An 18,163-nucleotide genomic window follows, 5' to 3' on the forward strand; every position below is an offset into this window, starting at 1 on the left:
TGTTTAGGGAAGCTTTTAATGTTTGAGGCATTACTGTATTTTAATATTGTGTTGGAAGCCACCCAGTGGCTGGGGAAACCTAGCCAGATGGGTGGGGTATAAATAATAGTGGCGGTAGTGGCGCCCGCACTGTGGAACGCCCTCCCTTCTGATGTGAAGGAAATAAGCAGCTATCCTATCTTTAAAAGACATCTGAAGGCAGCCCTGTTTAGGGAAGTTTTTAATATTTAATGCTGTATTGTTTTTAACACTTGATTGGGAGCCGCCCAGAGTGGCTGGGGAAACTCAGCCAGATGGGCGGGGTATAAATAATAAATGATGATGATGATGATGATGATGAACAGGTCTACTCTTGGAAGACCACAGCGACCCACTATTTGCTGGAACACCTGTGGAAAAAAGCTCCACACTAGCTTGGGAGACCTGTTGGCGGCTGAACATGTCTTTTCAGATGTTGGAAGCGCCTGATACATGCTCTACTGATAGAGATTCTGGATACCATTCTGCCCTAGACAGGAGATTGGTGGCCTTCTGTTCCACCTTCTTTGCATGTATATGCTTTGGTAGCAGTGTTGTCTAGGGTCTCTCAGCCTGTTGGTGAGAGTCTGAGCTGATCAAGATGTTGTTCCTTAGATGGTCCACCACAGCTACCAGCAACTTCAAGAACGTCCTGGGGCTGAGGACCAATCCAAGGTGAGCCATTTGCACTGGAGATTTCTGCCCTGGTATGCAAAATGCAGAAATCTGCAATGAGATGGGTAAACTGGTATGAGGCCTTCTAGGATGCTCTTCAAGGTCTACATTCTGAATTTCTTTTCACTCAGCTATCAATTGACCCTCTTGAGATCCAGGATGGCCCTCCATTTCCCCAACTGCTTTGGAACCATAACGACAGTGGCGTAGCGTGGGTTGTCAGCACCTGGGGCAGGGCAGGTAATTTGTGCCCCCTAACCCATGGATTTGCGCCCCCTAACCCGTGGATTTGCGCCCCCTAACCCTAACCCCCAGATGTTGCGCCCGGTGCGGCTGGCCCCCCCTGCACCCCCCACGCTACGCCACTGCATAACGAGAGTAGCGTAGCAGCCAGATTCCACCTTATGGTTCTGGGACAGGCTCTATTGCCCTGATATCCAGCAAATGTTGGATCTCCTGAAACATCAGGAGATGTTTCTGTGATTTCTTGGAGTGAGCAGAGGAAATGAAATGGTGGTGGTGGAGAGAGCTGCTCAAACTCTACCCTGTAATGCTCCTGGTCGTGACTTCCCAGTAACTGAGGAAGTGCTTACAGCTTCCCCTACATTAGAAGGTGGTCTGAGTCAGGGCTGTTGCTGGGACAGCCTCCTGCCTCCCCTGTTGTTACTACCCTGAGGCTGCTTGAGGAAGGTGTTCTGCCTATGCTGGCTTCTTGTTTATATTGCACAAATTGCATTTTTAAAGAAAAAAAACAACTTCTTTCTTAAAGGAAATGTGTTTTCTTGGAAAAACGTGAGTGCATCAAATATGTTGGTTACAGAAATGCTTACTGTAAGTAAATGATTAATTGTTTTCATTCTTCTCTTACATGTTTTGCAATAATATTCAGGCTGGCTTCTCCTAGTATAGTATTAATCCATGCAGTGAATTATTTTCCTTCAAAGGAAAAGTTAAGATAGCAAGTTTTACAAACCCTTTGAGCAACTACTACAAAGAGGCAGCATCACCAAAAGCAATAAACAAAAACCAGTCAGGACCCACAACACAATTGAGGATCAATTAATGAGTAAACTTTAATAAGAGCCAAAAAGTAAAGCAAAGTACTAACTCTCTTTCTCCCCAATCTACCACCAATTATTTGGGCTTCTTATTTTCAAGATGCCACAAGACAGACAAATGGCAATATCCCTGGAGACATGAACATGGATACTTGTTGATGGGCATTGATCAACAGTAACAAAACTGAAAATACCAAAATGTATTGAATAAGCATCTTTCCCAAGAAAGCCAGGAGAATTGCAAGCGATTATGAAATGTTCACAAACCAGACTGGACAGGACATTCTTTTTACAGAATGTAGATTACAACAGACCAGATAAAGGCAAGGGCATGTGGTGAAAATGTGACCAGGAGCAGGGCAGTGAACTCCGCCCCTAGTAGCAAGCATGAGTTTTATGCCTTAGAGAGACAACATTTATAACACGTAAGACAGGGAGAGAGTTTGTGACAATCATCTTACAGGAAAGAGAGGACCAATATTCCGATCTAATGCACATAAAATATTCCACAAAAGAGCCCTCAAAAGTTGAAAGGCCATCTGTCTCCACTTTATTTCTTAACAATGGTAAAAAAAAGGGGTGAGATAACAGAATCATAGAATGGTGGAGTCAGGAGAGAGCCCGAGGGTCATCTATTCCAACCCCCAGCAATGCAGGAATCTCAACTAAAGCATTCAGGACAGATGGATAGATAAAATGCACCATTGAGTGATACTTGCATCTACCAAACTTATTGGGCAAAGAGCACATTCTTATACAAGTTTTGACCCACAAATAGAAACATACAATTGATTTTTTTAAAAAAACTTAATTTAGCCTGAAGATTCGCAGACACGTGATACCAGGTTCCTTCCTCTGCCTCCTACCTTCAGTGGCGAAGTCGATACCTGAACTGAACATCGTGTGTGGGTTGCATCACACCAAACCCACAGCGGTTCTTGATCACGGGAGGGATTTCCTCCTCCACGTTAACCAGCTGCATATCAAAGTATGTCAGCATCAGGAAGGCAATGAGTTTTAGCTCATTGGTAGCAAAGAATCGCCCAGGGCACATGGCCCCTGCACCCCAAGGCATGGAGAAATATTTCACCCTTTCCCCATTCTTATAGAATTTCTTTTTTGTGCCGTCTAGGCTGAGGAACCGGTCATATTTGAAAACATGGGGATCTGGGTGGATTTCTGGATCCATATGTGCTGATACAAAGGGGAAAATTGCAACTCTGTCTCCTTTACGCAGAAGATATTTTCTCCCATCGTTCATCTGGATTTGTAGATCCACCATCACAACCCTGATCACCAGTGGTGTTGTGGCCAGTCTCAAAGTCTCTTGCACAGCACTGTCCAAGATGGGGGTCTTGTCTAACATCTCCTTGGTGATATTAAGCACTGGACCCCCTGCCCTCACTTCCTGGCCAGATTCTCCCACCACTCTGTCCACCTCTTTCCTCACCTCATCCATCGCCTTGGGATTTTTCATCAGGTAGGCAAGAAGCCAGAAGGAAGCTGGGCCAGAATTAGCTTGAAGTGCCCAGAGCAACGTGAAAAAAAGCCACCCCTGCATGTATTCAGGCATCGCTGCCTCTTCCAGGTGTTTTTGCAGGTCAGTTATCCAGCCACTGATATTTTCCTTCTTATATACTTCCTTTACAGATGTGATGTTCCAGAAGTGTCTCTTCAGAGACTCTGCTTCCATTCTATCTCTGGGAGACAGCGTAGAAGAAGCTAATCCCGGGAAAAAATTGTCAAATTTGCAAAACTCTGCGAATAAATCTTCAGAGTCAGCTAGGTCACTCCTCTCAGCATCTTTGTTCTTTTCACCTTTGCTGGTTGTATTTCCAAACACAGCAAGATATCCGGCCTTAAAGAGCATGTTGTAGCTGAAGTGGAACAATCCGTCCTGTTTCCAGGAATTCTGCCCTCCTGCTGAACTCAGGTGATGGCACATCACTCTATTCAAGCTGTCCATCATGGCCTGGGTCATCACCATGAGTCCATCGCCCCTGAGGTGCTTTGTGTTGACTGCCTCTAGTACCTTATGAGTCATTTCTGAATGCTGAAACCCAAACACTTGATCCACAATTTGTGTTACATGTAAAGTGAAATCCAGCTTGCTTCTTGCTTCTTTCACAATAGCTCCATAGGAGAGGGGGTCCATCACAAAAGTGAAATAGTATCCCCCAAGCAGTACCGTGAAGATATCCCCATGCTTCTTCTGCATCCTTTGCAAGAAGGCAATGCCGTCCTTTTGGAAGTGCAATCCATGTCCAAGCCACGGAATGAGGCCTTTATCTAAAGGGGGCTCTTGGGCTCTCCTCTGGCGGAACGCCCCCACCAGATAGAGCCCCCCCAATATGCATGCCAGGACAGTGCATAGGACCATCACCCAGAGAGCCATCTCTCGGAGCTCTGGGACACAAAAGCACAAGCACAAGCTCTTGCAGAAAAAACAAGCGGTTATAAAAAGTTGCTCCACTTACCATGAATCTAGGTGGAGCTAGGAAGCAGAGCAAGCAAAGGTTAACCCTTGCTAAGGTTAATTTATTTGCACTAAAATAATATCCAGTGTACCTTATGCAAAGAAAACCATCAAGATAATTAACAAACTGGGATTTGGAATGAATGGAAGTATGTCTTTTTAATCCCTATTGTAGTTAATTTAATTTTTTTTAAATAAAAAGCCCTATAAATTGGAAGCACTCAGCTTTTAAGCATCTATCTCCTTCGTTCTTTTTAAGCAACATAGATTTATATTAATAGATCTAACTTGTGAACAAAAGAAGGGAGGCAATAAAATGAGGAAGGGGAGGAGAGGGGGAATGTGGATGACCAAAGGGGGAGGGGAAAATCAAATATAGGACAAGAATTCCATGTGGCAAAGGAGGATACGGAAGTGGGGGGTTAGTGATTCAGTTGTGGGAAGGGGAAGCAAAGTTACTTACCGTATTTTTTGCCCTATAGGACGCACTTTTTCACCTCGAAAAATGAAGGGGAAATGTGTGTGCGTCCTATGGGGGCGAATGCAGGCTTTCGCTGAAGCCTGGAGAGCGAGAGGCGTCGGTGCGCACCAACCCCTCTCGCTCTCCAGGTTTCAGGAAGCTATCCGCAAGCCTTGCGCGCCCGGCGGGAGGTTCCGCAGGGTGTGCAAGGCTTGGGGCGGCAGCCTGTGGCCCAAAGCATGGGGCGCACTGCGGAGCACGCCCAGTGCTTCGGGCAGATGTCCGCAAGTCTGGCGCACACGGCAGGAGGTCCCGCCGGGCTCACAAGGCTTGCAAGCATCAGCCTGTTCTGGGGTCTGGGGTCAGGGGAAGCTCGGGCTTCCCCCGTGCCAGCCCCACACCTGGGGGGGAAATAATTTTTTTTCTTTATTTCCCCCCCCAAAAAAATTAGGTGCGTCCTATGGGGCGGTGCGTCCTATGGGGCGAAAAATACGGTAATTCACACTACCTGAAGCAATATGCAAACCAAAACAAAAGCTGATGTATTGCACACATTTCCTCCTCCAAAACTATAAACAGCCACTGTGCACTGTATAGAAACATATGGTTTTCCCTTCTCTCTGCTCTTCGTCCTGCTCCCAAGGAGTGGAGTTGCTGTCACTCACTGCAAGTGTCTCCTGCCTCTTAAGGGCAGCAGTTCTTTGTTGCTCTTGACTTTCTGGCTCCACAGCCCTGGCTTTTGCCACAGAGAATGTGAGGAGAGAAAATTCCATCTATAACCATGACTAACTGGCTGAACTGGAGCTAGGGTCATTGAGCTAAGTGCAATCCTGAAGTTAAGCTATTTGCGATGTGGGGCTACAACTGACAACACAATAGTTTTGATAAGTGGCTCTGTAATCTTGCTCTGAGTTGGGGGAAGACGGAGCGATAGGTGGAACGCGAGCTCTGCGAGTGGAAAGACCCAGCTCAAAACCCTTGCTTTTCTAGTCAAAGAATCTTAGGTAGCAGGACTTTGAAGAAACCCCACCCGAAGCCAAATAGAATAGACTGGGTTACATGGCCCAACTGTCCAACTCAAGACATGGCTTCTTCATTTGTCCCCATGATCACCAGGCCTTTCAGACCCTTGACCCAAGAAAAGGCACCTAACAAATCACTGATTACTCACCCATAGTTTCTACATAGTCCGTACACCCATCGAGGGTAATGATTCTGTCGGGTTCATAGAACTGTGCGTTGCCAAAGTCCAGGAGTTTGAGCAGGTTTGGTTCAGTGATGATCATATTTTCAGACCTCAGATCCAAGTGCAGGATATTCTGAGCATGGAGGTATTCAACAGCACTAAGAATCTGCCACAGATAGTCTCTGACTTCCACTTCTGAATAGGATGACCTACAAAAGAGAACCTGGTTACACAACAACACGTTCTTCATTCTTCATAAGACTATAATCAGTTGGTGCTAAGCAAGGAATGCACATAAATACTTACTGAAAGCAAACTCAAAGGGCGTTTTTGCTAGATAGTGTTGGATGGGTGTTAGTGTGAGCATATCACTAAAGAAAAAGCAGAGATTATTTTAAAAACTACATTTCTCAGACCTTTCTTACTGTGTGTGTCTCTGTGTGTATAATGCATAAATATGCACATGTAGTGTAGACACACACAGAGAGAGAGATGTATATAATCTGCCAGATTTCTGGGGATTTTCAGGTTTTGGTAACCAATCTTGTAAAAAACAACAACACTATACTTAAGTAATGTAAAATAAAGAAGTAGTTTTCCAGCCAAAGCCAGGGGTTATTACAACAGGAGACCCCTCCCCCTTCTGTGACTACCACTTCCTCTTGTTTTAAAGGTGGGCCCTGCTTTGGAAAATGTTGAAGACCACTGGTCTATACAGTGGTGCCTCCCAAGACGAAATTAATTCGTTCCATGAGGCTCTTCATATAGCGGTTTTTTCGTCTTGCGAAGCAAGCCCATTGACAGCTTAGCAGATTAGCGCTATTAGCGGTTTAGCGGCTTTTAGCGATCAGCTGTTAAGCGGCTTATCAGCGGATCAGCTGATAAGTGGCTTAGCGGCTTAGGAAAAGGGGGGAAAAGGGAAAAAAACCCGAAGGAACTCGCAAGACTTTTTTGTCTTGCGAAGCAAGCCCATAGGGAAATTCGTTTTGTGAAGCGCCTCCAAAACGGAAAACCCTTTCGTCTAGCAGGTTTTCCGTCTTGTGAGGCGTTCGTCTTGCGGGGCACCACTGTACTGGTCTTCTTCATCTGGCACCTTCACACTGGGTTGCCTATGGAAATTTCACAACGGAACCTCCGAAAACTGTATTCTGAGGAGGAGGAGAAAAGAGGCCTCCACAACTTTTGTGGCTGATGCATATTTCGTTTGTTGGACAAGCAGGCTTACCTCCCAGCTAAAGCATTGAGAAGCTCAGGGCCAACACAGAGTTCTGTGATCAGCACCAGGTGGCGTGGGCTCACGTAGGCCCCCTGCAGCTGCCCAATGTTGGTGTGGTGAAGCTTCCTCAAGATCTGATACTCCTGGAGCACATCTTCCTTGTCTTCTTGCCTATAGGGAATGATCTTGGCAGCCAAAGCATTTCCACTGAGCTTTTCTCTGCACTGTTTGATGATGCTGAAGCGCCCTCTGTCCCGAGGTGGAGCAGGAAAGAAGGGGAAGAAACGGAACAGAAGTTTGAGCTGAATGTTATTCCTTAACCTGGCGATACCCCACCCACCCACGTCCTGCCATGCTTTGAGAAGACTGTCCTACTGGATGGCACCTTCGAACCATGCTTAGGAGTGGCTAATGGGAAGAGCTGCTGCTGCAGGACCACGAAAAAGGACTCACAATAGTTGACACAAACTGTTGCCTGCAAGTGAGACGTCAGCACAATGAGCAACCGGCCCAGCAGCCTTCTCGGGAGATATTGTTTGCGGTGTCATGTGATGCTGATTATCATGTGATACAGAGCCCCCTGCAAGGGACTCTGCATTCTTTCCCTCTGTCACTCACCTGGCCTTCCTTTAAGGAAGTTGCAAGCGACAAAAACGCTACCCTCTAACCCACACTGCATCTAAGTTGAATCTTTGATTTCGTTGTATATTTTCTGTTGCTGTCAATGAGTTTTGTCAACCACACATTCCCACTGATAAAAACCAGGCAATGAAAGACATCCTAGGAGTGTCTGGCAGCACAAGGTCAGATTTATCTTCTACCCTCCCCCTTAAAAAAAAAAAAAGGTGTGGAAGGTTTTAAGGTTATTTCTTCCCTTCTCCAGCTCTGACTCTTCCTCAGTCTGCATTCCCCTCTATCAGCAGTCCAGATACATATGTTGTATTGCATATCCAGGCAAGCTATTACCATTGTACATAGGGGGAAATGCACATCCCCTTATTTGCTTAATTTATTACCAGCCTTTCTGGCCTATAAGGTAAAGGTAAAGGGACCCCTGACCATTAGGTCCAGTCGTGACCGACTCTGGGGTTGCGGCGCTCATCTCACTTTATTGGCCGAGGGAGCTGGCGTACAGCTTCCGGGTCATGTGGCCAGCAGGACTAAGCTGCGTCTGGCGAACCAGAGCAGCGTGCAGAAACGCCGTTTTCCTTCCCGCCGGAGTGGTATCTTTTTATCTACTTGCACTTTGACGTGCTTTCGAACTCCTAGGTTGGCAGGAGCAGGGACTGAGCAACGGGAGCTCACCCCGTTGTGGGGATTCGAACCGCCGACCTTCTGATTGGCAAGTCCTAGGCTATGTGGTTTAACCCACAGCGCCACCGGCGTCCCTTAACCACAACTGGGGTGGGATTTGGTGCTGCTGCAGGGGGGTCTTTTAGAGAGCAAAGAGGGGCAGTTCTTAAGGCCACATTATTCCTCAGCGACACCTATATGCACTGAGCGGACCACGTCTGCCAAGAGCACCATTTTCCTTTCTTAGAAAGCTTGCTTCCTGCTTAGCTGGCTAAATTTCTCCACATATAGAACTTGGAGGAATCCAACTAAGTGGTTACTAAGGAGCAGTGAGACAATGGAAATCTGTACCTTTTAATTTCCGTCTGGAAGGCATACGTCTGGTGGGTTGGCTGAGCAGGAGCTGTCATTTGGCTGTCCTCTGGGTCCACAGACTGGAATGCTGCGTGGTGGGGGGAGGAGTGGGATGGGGGAAGCAGAGACAGAAGTCGGAAAATGCCAAAGCACGCAATTGGTGTTGAAAGAGGTAAATAGCAGTTGATGCAATGCAAGTTTCCAAGGCTGCTTTCAGTTAATTAAGCCCTAGACAATCAAGGGTGTTGTTTGTTCCCCAAATATCCCATGACCATGGAAGGACGTTCTGACATTCCAGGGGCATTCCAGGAAGGGTGCCAGCTGGAGGGGTGTTTTGCAGAGATGCCAGAAAGCAATGCAAGGTTGTTGTTTTTCAAAGTGACAAATGAAGAACGCCCCTTAGCCATCCCATGACCACTGATTATTAAAGTGAAGTTCCAAAAGCTCATAAACCACCCCTCAAAATGTGACTAAAAAGTTTTGGAAAAATGATGACCTCTTTTGAGGGGCTAGGAAGTGTGGAGGAGTTCTGTGAAACTGTTGGATGGAGCTTGGCACAGCATTCATTTTAAAGAAATTATAAAGTCTTTCTAGTGATGTATGGAAGTCAGAGCTGGAACATAAAGAAGGCTGATCGCCAAAGAATGGATGCTTTTGAATTATGGTGCTGGAGGAGACTCTTGAGAGTCCCATGGACTGCAAGTAGATCAAACCTGTCCATTCTGAAGGAAATCAGCCCTGAGTGCTCACTGGAAGGACAGATCCTGAAGCTGAGGCTCCAATACTTTGGCCAACTCATGAGAAGAGAAGACTCCCTGGAAAAGAGCCTAATGTTGGGAAAGATGGAGGGCACAGGGAGAAGGGAACGACAGAGGACGAGATGGTTGGACGGTGTTCTCGAAGCTACAAACATGAGTTTGACCAAACTGTAGGAGGGAGTGGAAGACAGGAGTGCCTGGCGTGCTCTGGTCCATGGGGTCAGGAAGAGTCGGACACGACTAGGCCAAACAACAACATAAAGGCTTTCATACGTCCTGGGCTATCTATGCTATGTCTATTTTATAAGGTCCTAGGACCTTATGGTAAAGGTTGAGTAAGAAATCTAATAATGCTAATAATAACAGCAGAAGTCCCCCCCCCACCAAAGCAGTAACTGTCATGCCAAATGGCAGATCTGAGGCCTATGCTGCTATTATAATATACCGTGTATATTCGTGTATAAGCCGACTTTTAGCCTTGATCCTCATCGCCAGTGTTAAGTTGTGGGTGAACATATCAGACAACACAGCGATTCTTCAAACAGCTCTTGTTTATTCACAGGCCAGAACAGAACTGAACTGAAGGGTTCAGCCAGCCTGCTTATATAGAGCTCCAATAGAACGCAACAGTAACCATTTTCTGTAACCATCCAATCACTGAACATCACTTTCAATCCCTTATTTGCATACGTGGACCTGAGTGAGAACTAGCCCAGGGTGAGAACTTCAGTACATAACAGAGAGAGAAGCCCCCTCTGCTGCGCTCACACACACACTCCAGCCCACCAGGAGGTTTGTGGTGTGGTGAACTGGCTTATATGCGAGTCAGTAAGTTTTCCCAGTTTTCTGTGATAAAATTTGGTGCCTCAGCTTATATTCGGGTTAGCTTATACTTGAGTATATACGGTGATTGTAATCATCACTATTACTATTACTGAATTTATTGTGCACCCATCATCAGCAGGTCCCAGGGTGGGTTACACCTATTCAAAATTCAGAACAGTTAAAACAAATGACGGGAATAGGGTGGGCTCTGAAAACACGCATCTCAGGTGTAAAAGATCAGGGTAAAGAGGAGCGTCTTCAGCATTCTCCGAAAGCTGTGTAGCGAAGAAGTCACACACATCTCTGCGTGGAGGGAATCCCACAACGTAGGGGCTGCCACATAGGAGAAGGCATACCACTCAAACTTCTGAGGGAGGTGGAACTACCAAGAGGCCCCCTCTGTCTGTCTTAGCACCTGGGAGGGTCAATGGGGAATGAAGGTCCTGAGCTCACTGCGTGATGTTTAAAATAGTGAGCTCTCAGGCACGGCTGGAAGAGTTCCTGCATATGCTCTAAAAATTCTAAGTTGCCTGTTCCTGTGGCAGTGCCTCCTAGGGATAGGCAAATCTGTTAATTTCAGTTTCTCTCATTTTCTCATTTTTCCAATCTAAGGTTCACTTTGCCACGTAGGTTGTGATTTTAAACAAGATAAAAGGTCCTCATGAAAGTTCAATAGTATTTTAGTGGAAATTTCTCCTAATACACATTCTCCTAATATATTCTTGCATATAATTGCATGATATGCATTGTTTTGCAAAGCATTCCCCACTCAAAAAATAATGCATTTCTGCATGTTATTTTAATTAATTTATGCATTTATATGTCCACTCAACCCTGTTATATGCCTTTTTCTACACGTTACTTGCAAAATTCGGAAAAGTGTGTCAAAGCACAGCTGGGTTCCCATTTGTATATTGTTTCATAAAGTGTGAAATATGTAAATCTGTCTTTAAATGTCAACTGAATGGACTTTCTCCCTAGTTCCTCCTGCCCCATAGAAAGCTGCTCCTGAAAACAAGATGATGCTGAGACTTGACCTCCAATGGAGAACAAGGAGCTGCAACTGGGACAGCAGCAACAGCAACAACAACAACATGAAGAGAAGGCCTGGGCCTAGCACATGCAGTTGGGTTTGTAGGCATGCCTAAGTATCCTGGATTACAGTGAAATGGCATATGTCATGAGACTTATTCATCCCCCTGTGGTGTTTTGGAGAGTTCTTTCCATGGAGGAGCAAAGGCAGAAATGCAAAGATTCCAGCTTGAATGACAAGGACGGAGGAAACTAAGGAACCCTGTCTGCTCACGTGGTTATAAATGGCATTTCCAGGCTTATGCTGCTGAAGAGGAAAAGTACAGGAACTCTATTCAGAGTGGATTATGTTGTTACCTGCTGGATCCGTGTCACCAATTCTCACTTTGGCAGTTGGGTTGCTATACGGCCCTACACCACTTTTGCTGACGCAGGCAAACCGGAAGGATAACACCAAACCCCGAGGAAGATGCTCAGCAGTGTAGCAGCACTCCGAGATGTCACTGGCCAGAGTCTTCCATTCACCGTCTGGGCCAACAAAAGAGAAGAATAAAGTTTAGTGTAACAATGTCGTATTTTGACCAGATGGGCTTGGATTAGGACGTACATGGAGGGAGATTTCCAGCTATTGCAGAAATGAATATTCTGTCTTCTACCACTTTAGGCAGGTGCACCATTAAAGAGATGTGTGCGATCTCTCAAAAGCACAATATTCAGTCCTGCATCCATCCTTCTCCCCTCTCTATGGGATTTCAGTTTTTAAAATGAATTTTATGTTACTTCAAGCTGTTTCCTTGAAAGCAGCCTCATACTTTCTCAAGATTCGGAAAGGAACCAGATTGTTTTTAAAAGCCCCTCTCTGCCAAAGAGAACTGAAAAAGCTTAGATGCAAATCCAGATTTCTCAGGAGTGCAGAGCTTTCATTATGGAAAGCATTTCAGAGAGAATCCAGAGCAATATGATTGCACCACATTCACTTTCGCTTGTCCTGTTGTAGTCTCTTGTGCAACGTATGTTATAGGAGTTGAAGCAACAAGCACCCCACCCTCAATTACTATTTGTTAGTAGAACGGGGGTGGGGGAGCTATTGGCAAGGCTGGCTCTATCACATTTCGCTTTTATCTAAAGAGTTGTCTCGTGGAAGATGGAGCAAGGTTGTTTTCTCCAGCTCTGGAAGGTAGGACTCAAACCAATGGCTTCAAGTTACAAGAAGGAAGATTCTGACTAAATACAGCTGGTAGTAAGAGCTGTTCAACAATGGAACAGTCTCCCTTGGGAGGTTATGGACTCTCCTTCATAGCAATTTTATTTTTCATCCCCCCCCCCAAATATTCATTTTATAAGACAAATAAACAACACAAACAGAGAAAACAAACAATGCAAACAAATTCTTGTCTTATCCTTGTTTTTTCTAAACATTGTTAGGTGAGCTTCCCCAAGTCCCCCCTGTCTGATTTTCATTTTACCTCATCTTTAGCAGTTTACATATATCATAAATTTTTATTTTTTATCACACTTACTTTTACCAAAAAAATCTTCACATTTTATCCCTCACATACAATACTATTTTAAAATACACTAGCTTCTACTTCTAACCTTACAGCCTATATCCACTTCCAAAGCTATTCTAAGATTTAAATATTAACATATTTTTTTTCAAATATTCTTTAAACTTTTCCCAATCTTCTTCCACTGTCTCTTCTCTCTGGTCCCGGAGTCTCCCAGTCAGTTTGGCAAGTTCCATATAGTTTCTTCATTGGAATTTTAAGGCAGAGGTTGGATGGCCACCTGTCATGGATGCTTTAGCTGAGATTCCTGCATTGCAGAGGGTTGGACTTGAAGACCCTTGTGTCTCTTCCAACTCTAAGATTATATGATTTTATGGCTTGACCTTATGATACCTGTGTTGTGCCAGTGGATTAGACTGCTCCAGGTTATTTTATGATTCTGTAGTTGTGGTGGGGCCTGAGAGATGCCTCAGCAATGTTTCTAGTAAAGGTAAAGGTACCCCTGACCATTAGGTCCAGTCGTGGATGACTCTGGGGTTGCGGTGCTCATCTCGCTCTATAGGCCGAGGGAGCCGGCGTTTGTCTGCAGACAGCTTCCGGGTCATGTGGCCAGCATGACTAACCCGCTTCTGGTGAAACCAGAGCAGCGCACGGAAACACTGTTTACCTTCCCGCCAGAGCGGTACCTATTTATCTACTTGCACTTTGACACTTTAGGAGCTGGGTATGTTTAGCCTGGAGAAGAGGAGGTTAAGGGGTGATATGATAAAGGTAAAGGCACCCCTGCCCGTGCGGGCCAGTCTTGACAGACTCTGGGGTTGTGCGCCCATCTCACTTAAGAGGCCAGGGGCCAGCGCTGTCCGGAGACACTTCCGGGTCACATGGCCAGCGTGACATCGCTGCTCTGGCAAGCCAGAGCCGCACACGGAAACGGCGTTTACCTTCCCGCTGGTAAGCGGTCCCTATTTATCTACTTGCACCCGGAGGTGCTTTCGAACTGCTAGGTTGGCAGGCGCTGGGACCGAGCAGCGGGAGCGCACCCCGCCGCAGGGATTCGAACCGCCGACCTTTCGATTGGCAAGTCCTAGGCGCTGAGGCTTTAACCCACAGCGCCACCTGCGTCCCGGTGATATGATAGCCATGTTCAAATATATAAAAGGACGTCACATAGAGGAGGGAGAAAGGTTGTTTTCTGCTGCTCCAGAGAAGCGGACACGGAGCAATGGATCCACACTACAAGAAAGAAGATTCCACCTAAACATTAGGAAGAACTTCCTGACAGTAAGAGCTGTTCGACGGTGGAATTTGCTGCCAAGGAGTGTGGTGGAGTCTCCTTCTTTGGAGGTCTTTAAGCAGAGGCTTGACAACCATATGTCAGGAGTGCTCTGATGGTGTTTCCTGCTTGGCAGGGGGTTGGACTCGATGGCCCTTGTGGTCTCTTCCAACTCTATGATTCTATTATTCTATGACATGCTTTCGAACTGCTAGGTGGGCAGGAGCTGGGACCAAACAATGGGAGCTCACCCCATCGTAGGGATTCGAATCAACAGCCTTCTGATCACCAAGCCCTAGGCTCTGTGGTTTAGACCACAGCGCCACCCTGACAATGCAGGAAATATCTTCCTACAGAAACCCCAGGCTGAATCACAGAATCATAGCTGGAAGGGTCAGTTTGTAAAAGGAAGCAGTATATACAATGTTCTCATTTATTTACCATCTTTTTTGCATAGTACAGAGTAAGTAACGGGAGTGTTCAGTTCCACAGGCTTCCAGGCCAACTCCACTCCATCTTCAAGAACCTCAACAATATCAGGAGACGGTGGGTTCGAAGGTGTCTCTGCCAAAGTGGAAGGCAAGATTTAAGTCTGTGACTGGTAGAATGAAGCCATCCACAGTGTAAACGTAGAACCAAACTTTAGCTCTTGTGCTTGATGCTGTAAAGCACCCTGTGATATTCGGATGAAGGGTAGTATCTCAATTTAATACACAAACAGCAACATCATAGATATTTAAAGCATAAATAACTGCCAAGAGGGAGGGAACTGAGTTTGATGCCCCATGCCACAAACCCAATGAAAATGCTTCCATTGCAACTACTATTTGCCCAAAGAAATTTCTCCCACCAGCAGAAGCTACCCTACTGTGCGACTACTGCTTTCAGTGAGGGGATAATTTTCATTAGGATTTTGTCATGGGGAAAAGAGCTAACCCCATTTTCTATCACATGGTGCTGATAATGCTTGGATTGCCTCACCCACAGATCACAGCTCCTAATTTTATTGCAGAAACTAGATGTGCTGATTGCATGCCAATTAGTGGTAAGTCCAATTTGGCTATCCTATGCCAGCGCTTGTTGGTTGTCAGTTATTTAGCAGGTAATAATAATAGTAATAATAATAAATTTTATTTATATCCCGCCCTCCCCAGCCAAAGCTGGGCTCAGGGTGGCTAACAACAATCAAAATAGTCCAACATTCTAAAAAAACATTCATTATAAAATTAATTAAAATCAAATTAAGATCAAATTAATGGCAACCATCAAGCAAAATTATGTGCAGATTGCCAGAGGAGGGGGTCAGGCTGCGCCCTGACCAAAGGCCTGGTGGAACAGCTCTGTCTTGCAGGCCCTGCGGAAAGATATCAGGTCCCGCAGGGCCCTAGTCTCTTGTGACAGAGCGTTCCACCAGATTGGAGCCGCGGCCGAGGAAGCCCTGGCTCTAGTTGAGGCCAGCCTAACTTCTCTGTGGCCTGGGATCTTTAGGATGTTTTTATTTGCAGACCGTAAATTTCTCTGTGGGGCATACCAGGAGGTAACAACCCCAAACACCCCAGGACTTGACAAACACATTGCTCGAGCCCATCTGATATGCTGCCGCTTTCTCCTTGCTGCAAGAGTCATACTAATTGCCTGAAAGTTCTCAGGGTCTTTATGGAGGTATAGACATGGACTTCCAGTCATAGCTTGTAGCTCAGCCTCCCATTTTGTTTTACTGGAGCTACTGGGAGGCTGGGGCCAGTGAGAACAGGGGAGCTTTAGAGGTGTCACGCCAGCTTGCATTCTAAGATGGGACAAGACTTTTGTGAATGATTCCTGATAGACTGCATTGATTCAGAGAAAGCAGAAAGGTTCTACAGTGGTACCTCAAGTTACATATGCTTCAGGTTACAGACCCTTCAGGTTACAGACTCTGCTAACCCAGAAATAGTACCTCGGGGTTAAGAACTTTGCTTCAGGATGTGAACATCCTCCGGTGGTGCGGCAGCAGCTGGAGACCCCATTAGCTAAAGTGGTGCTTCAGGTTAAGAACAGTTTCAGGTTAAGAACAGACCTCTGGAATGAATTAAGGACTTAACCTGAGGTACCACTGTATTTCTGAATGCTGTCCTACACAAAAAATATTGCTGCACATGGAAAGTTGGCATGTCAGAGAGAAAGCCGTGCTAGGACTTTCCTGCCAAAGATCATTTGGGAAATGCTATGCTACAAGTTCAAAGGATCAAAGGGGAAATAATTTTTTCCTTTACCTGCTTTCCTTATTACACAGGAGGTGGAAACTGTGCCCTGGGCATTGGTGGCTACACATGTGTAAGTGCCAAAATCATTGGATGTGGCTGCTAATATTGTTAAAAGCTGGAAGTGTTTGAGCGTAGAGGAGATCAGGATCCTGTCCGTACTACGAATGGCTGCTCCATCTGGAAGGTGGAAATGAAATACCAAAATATATATATATGAATGAGTCAAGGTTAGATGAACCTCTTATGAAATCACAGAGAGGTGTACGTGAAGAATCTTGAGTAGAGGCATTACGTCAGCCCTAGAATGTAGGGTGCAGAGGGTGGGAGCGACTCTCCTCTAGAGTAGACCTGGAAGCCATGAGGCTTGAAAAGAAATGGGAATCTTTCCTATTCCCTCTTGGTTCCTGGGTTCAGAATAATGGCTGATTTTCTTTCTCCTGGCTGGGATGGATGACAGTGCCTATGTCCACTTGATAACAAAACAGCTATCCTTTTGAGCAGCCTTTCCTTTTATAGGCTCTAGATTTATTTAAATAGGAAATTTATAAGCTACTCGATCAAGCAGTTCTCCAAGTGTTGTACAAATAAAATTGGAAGACTAATAATGGCCAAGATTCAGTCTAAGTGAAAACAAATATATGCATAAAACTAAAATTAAAAACTAATAAAAATAAATCAAGAAGAATAAAAAAGAGAGAAACCAGCAAACTTTTAAAAGACATATAGGTAATTATATTATAAGCCTGGGTAGGTTTGCCAAAAAGTTCAGGAGGTATCTAAAACAATACAGCAAAGGTGCCTGCCTAATTGTGCATATTTCAGGTAGGGAAATTCTGGCTTCCCCTCCCACCTCATTCATTCACTACTCTCTTTCTCCCACATGTTATGCACATGTTAAAGTGTGGGAAGGGATTTGTTGAAGAAAAGGGTCTAACAAATAGAGAAATGGTTCTGCTGTTCCCTCCTTGCTTTGCCCCAAACCATCCCTGTTACAGATTCATCGCAGGTGGACTGGTGTGGAGGTTATATCACCTTTGAACCATTCGACGTTGGGTGATGAATGGGCAGATGTCCGGCAGGACAGCGTCAGAGACTGTCCCAAGGCAATGGTCTGGTCAGTGAGCTCTTCAGCAAAAGAAGGTGCTGAAAAGGAAGAGAGATTTAGAGAACACAGATCAGTGAGGCAGAAAGCAGATACCTGAAATGCATTGGGTTTTACCTTCTCTAGCACACATTTCTAAATCAACAGAGAGTAAGCCGCATTCTCTCCCATTTCCAGATCTCCAGGTTGCAATCTAGCAATCCTAGCTGGTCCTTTGTATTGGTGCAATTAGTACGATGGCTAATTTAATAAAAGGGGGCGTGGGTGGCTCTGTGGTCTAAACCACTGAGCCTAGGGATTACCGATCAGACGGTCGGAGGCTCGAATCCCTGCGACAGGGTGAGCTCCCGTTGTTCGGTCCCTGCTCCTGCCAACCTAGCAGTTCAAAAGCACATCAAAGTGCAAGTAGATAACTAGGTACCGCTCTGGCAGGAAGGTAAATGGTGTTTCCGTGCGCTGCTCTGGTTTTGCCAGAAGCGGCTTAGTCATGCTGGCCGCATGACCCGGAAAAACTGTCTGTGGACAAACGCTGGCTCCCTCGGCCAGTAAAGCGAGATGAGCGCCACAACTCCAGAGTCGTTCACGACTGGACTTAACTGTCAGGACTCCTTTAACTTTTACCTTTTTAATTTAATAAGGAAGCTTCAATCGTACAACGTTTCTACAGTTTTCAAGCTGTGCTTTCC

At 45.6% G+C, this 18,163-nt stretch overlaps 1 protein-coding gene and 1 pseudogene across 30 annotated transcripts in view; both read right to left on the bottom strand.

Moving 5' to 3' along the window:
* The window catches only part of OBSCN (obscurin, cytoskeletal calmodulin and titin-interacting RhoGEF), a 274,889-nt gene that overhangs the window by 9,223 nt on the left and 247,503 nt on the right, over positions 1–18,163 (bottom strand). For all 29 annotated transcript variants that reach the window (XM_081931293.1, XM_081931304.1, XM_081931294.1 and 26 more), the window contains 7 exons: positions 17,408–17,518; positions 16,385–16,552; positions 14,574–14,696; positions 11,709–11,879; positions 8,734–8,824; positions 7,099–7,338; positions 5,859–6,082 (listed from right to left, as the gene is read on the bottom strand). In XM_081931293.1, the coding sequence (XP_081787419.1) occupies positions 5,859–6,082; positions 7,099–7,338; positions 8,734–8,824; positions 11,709–11,879; positions 14,574–14,696; positions 16,385–16,552; positions 17,408–17,518 (1,128 nt within the window). The remainder of the gene's footprint in view (positions 1–5,858; positions 6,083–7,098; positions 7,339–8,733; positions 8,825–11,708; positions 11,880–14,573; positions 14,697–16,384; positions 16,553–17,407; positions 17,519–18,163) is intronic.
* Positions 1,749–4,479, bottom strand: LOC309353226 (5-beta-cholestane-3-alpha,7-alpha-diol 12-alpha-hydroxylase pseudogene; annotated as a pseudogene). The gene has a single exon. The product of its transcript is annotated as a 5-beta-cholestane-3-alpha,7-alpha-diol 12-alpha-hydroxylase pseudogene (transcript).

This window comes from Podarcis melisellensis (genome assembly GCF_964234715.1).
Source record: "Podarcis melisellensis genome assembly, chromosome: 12".
Taxonomy (NCBI): Eukaryota; Metazoa; Chordata; class Lepidosauria; order Squamata; family Lacertidae; genus Podarcis; species Podarcis melisellensis.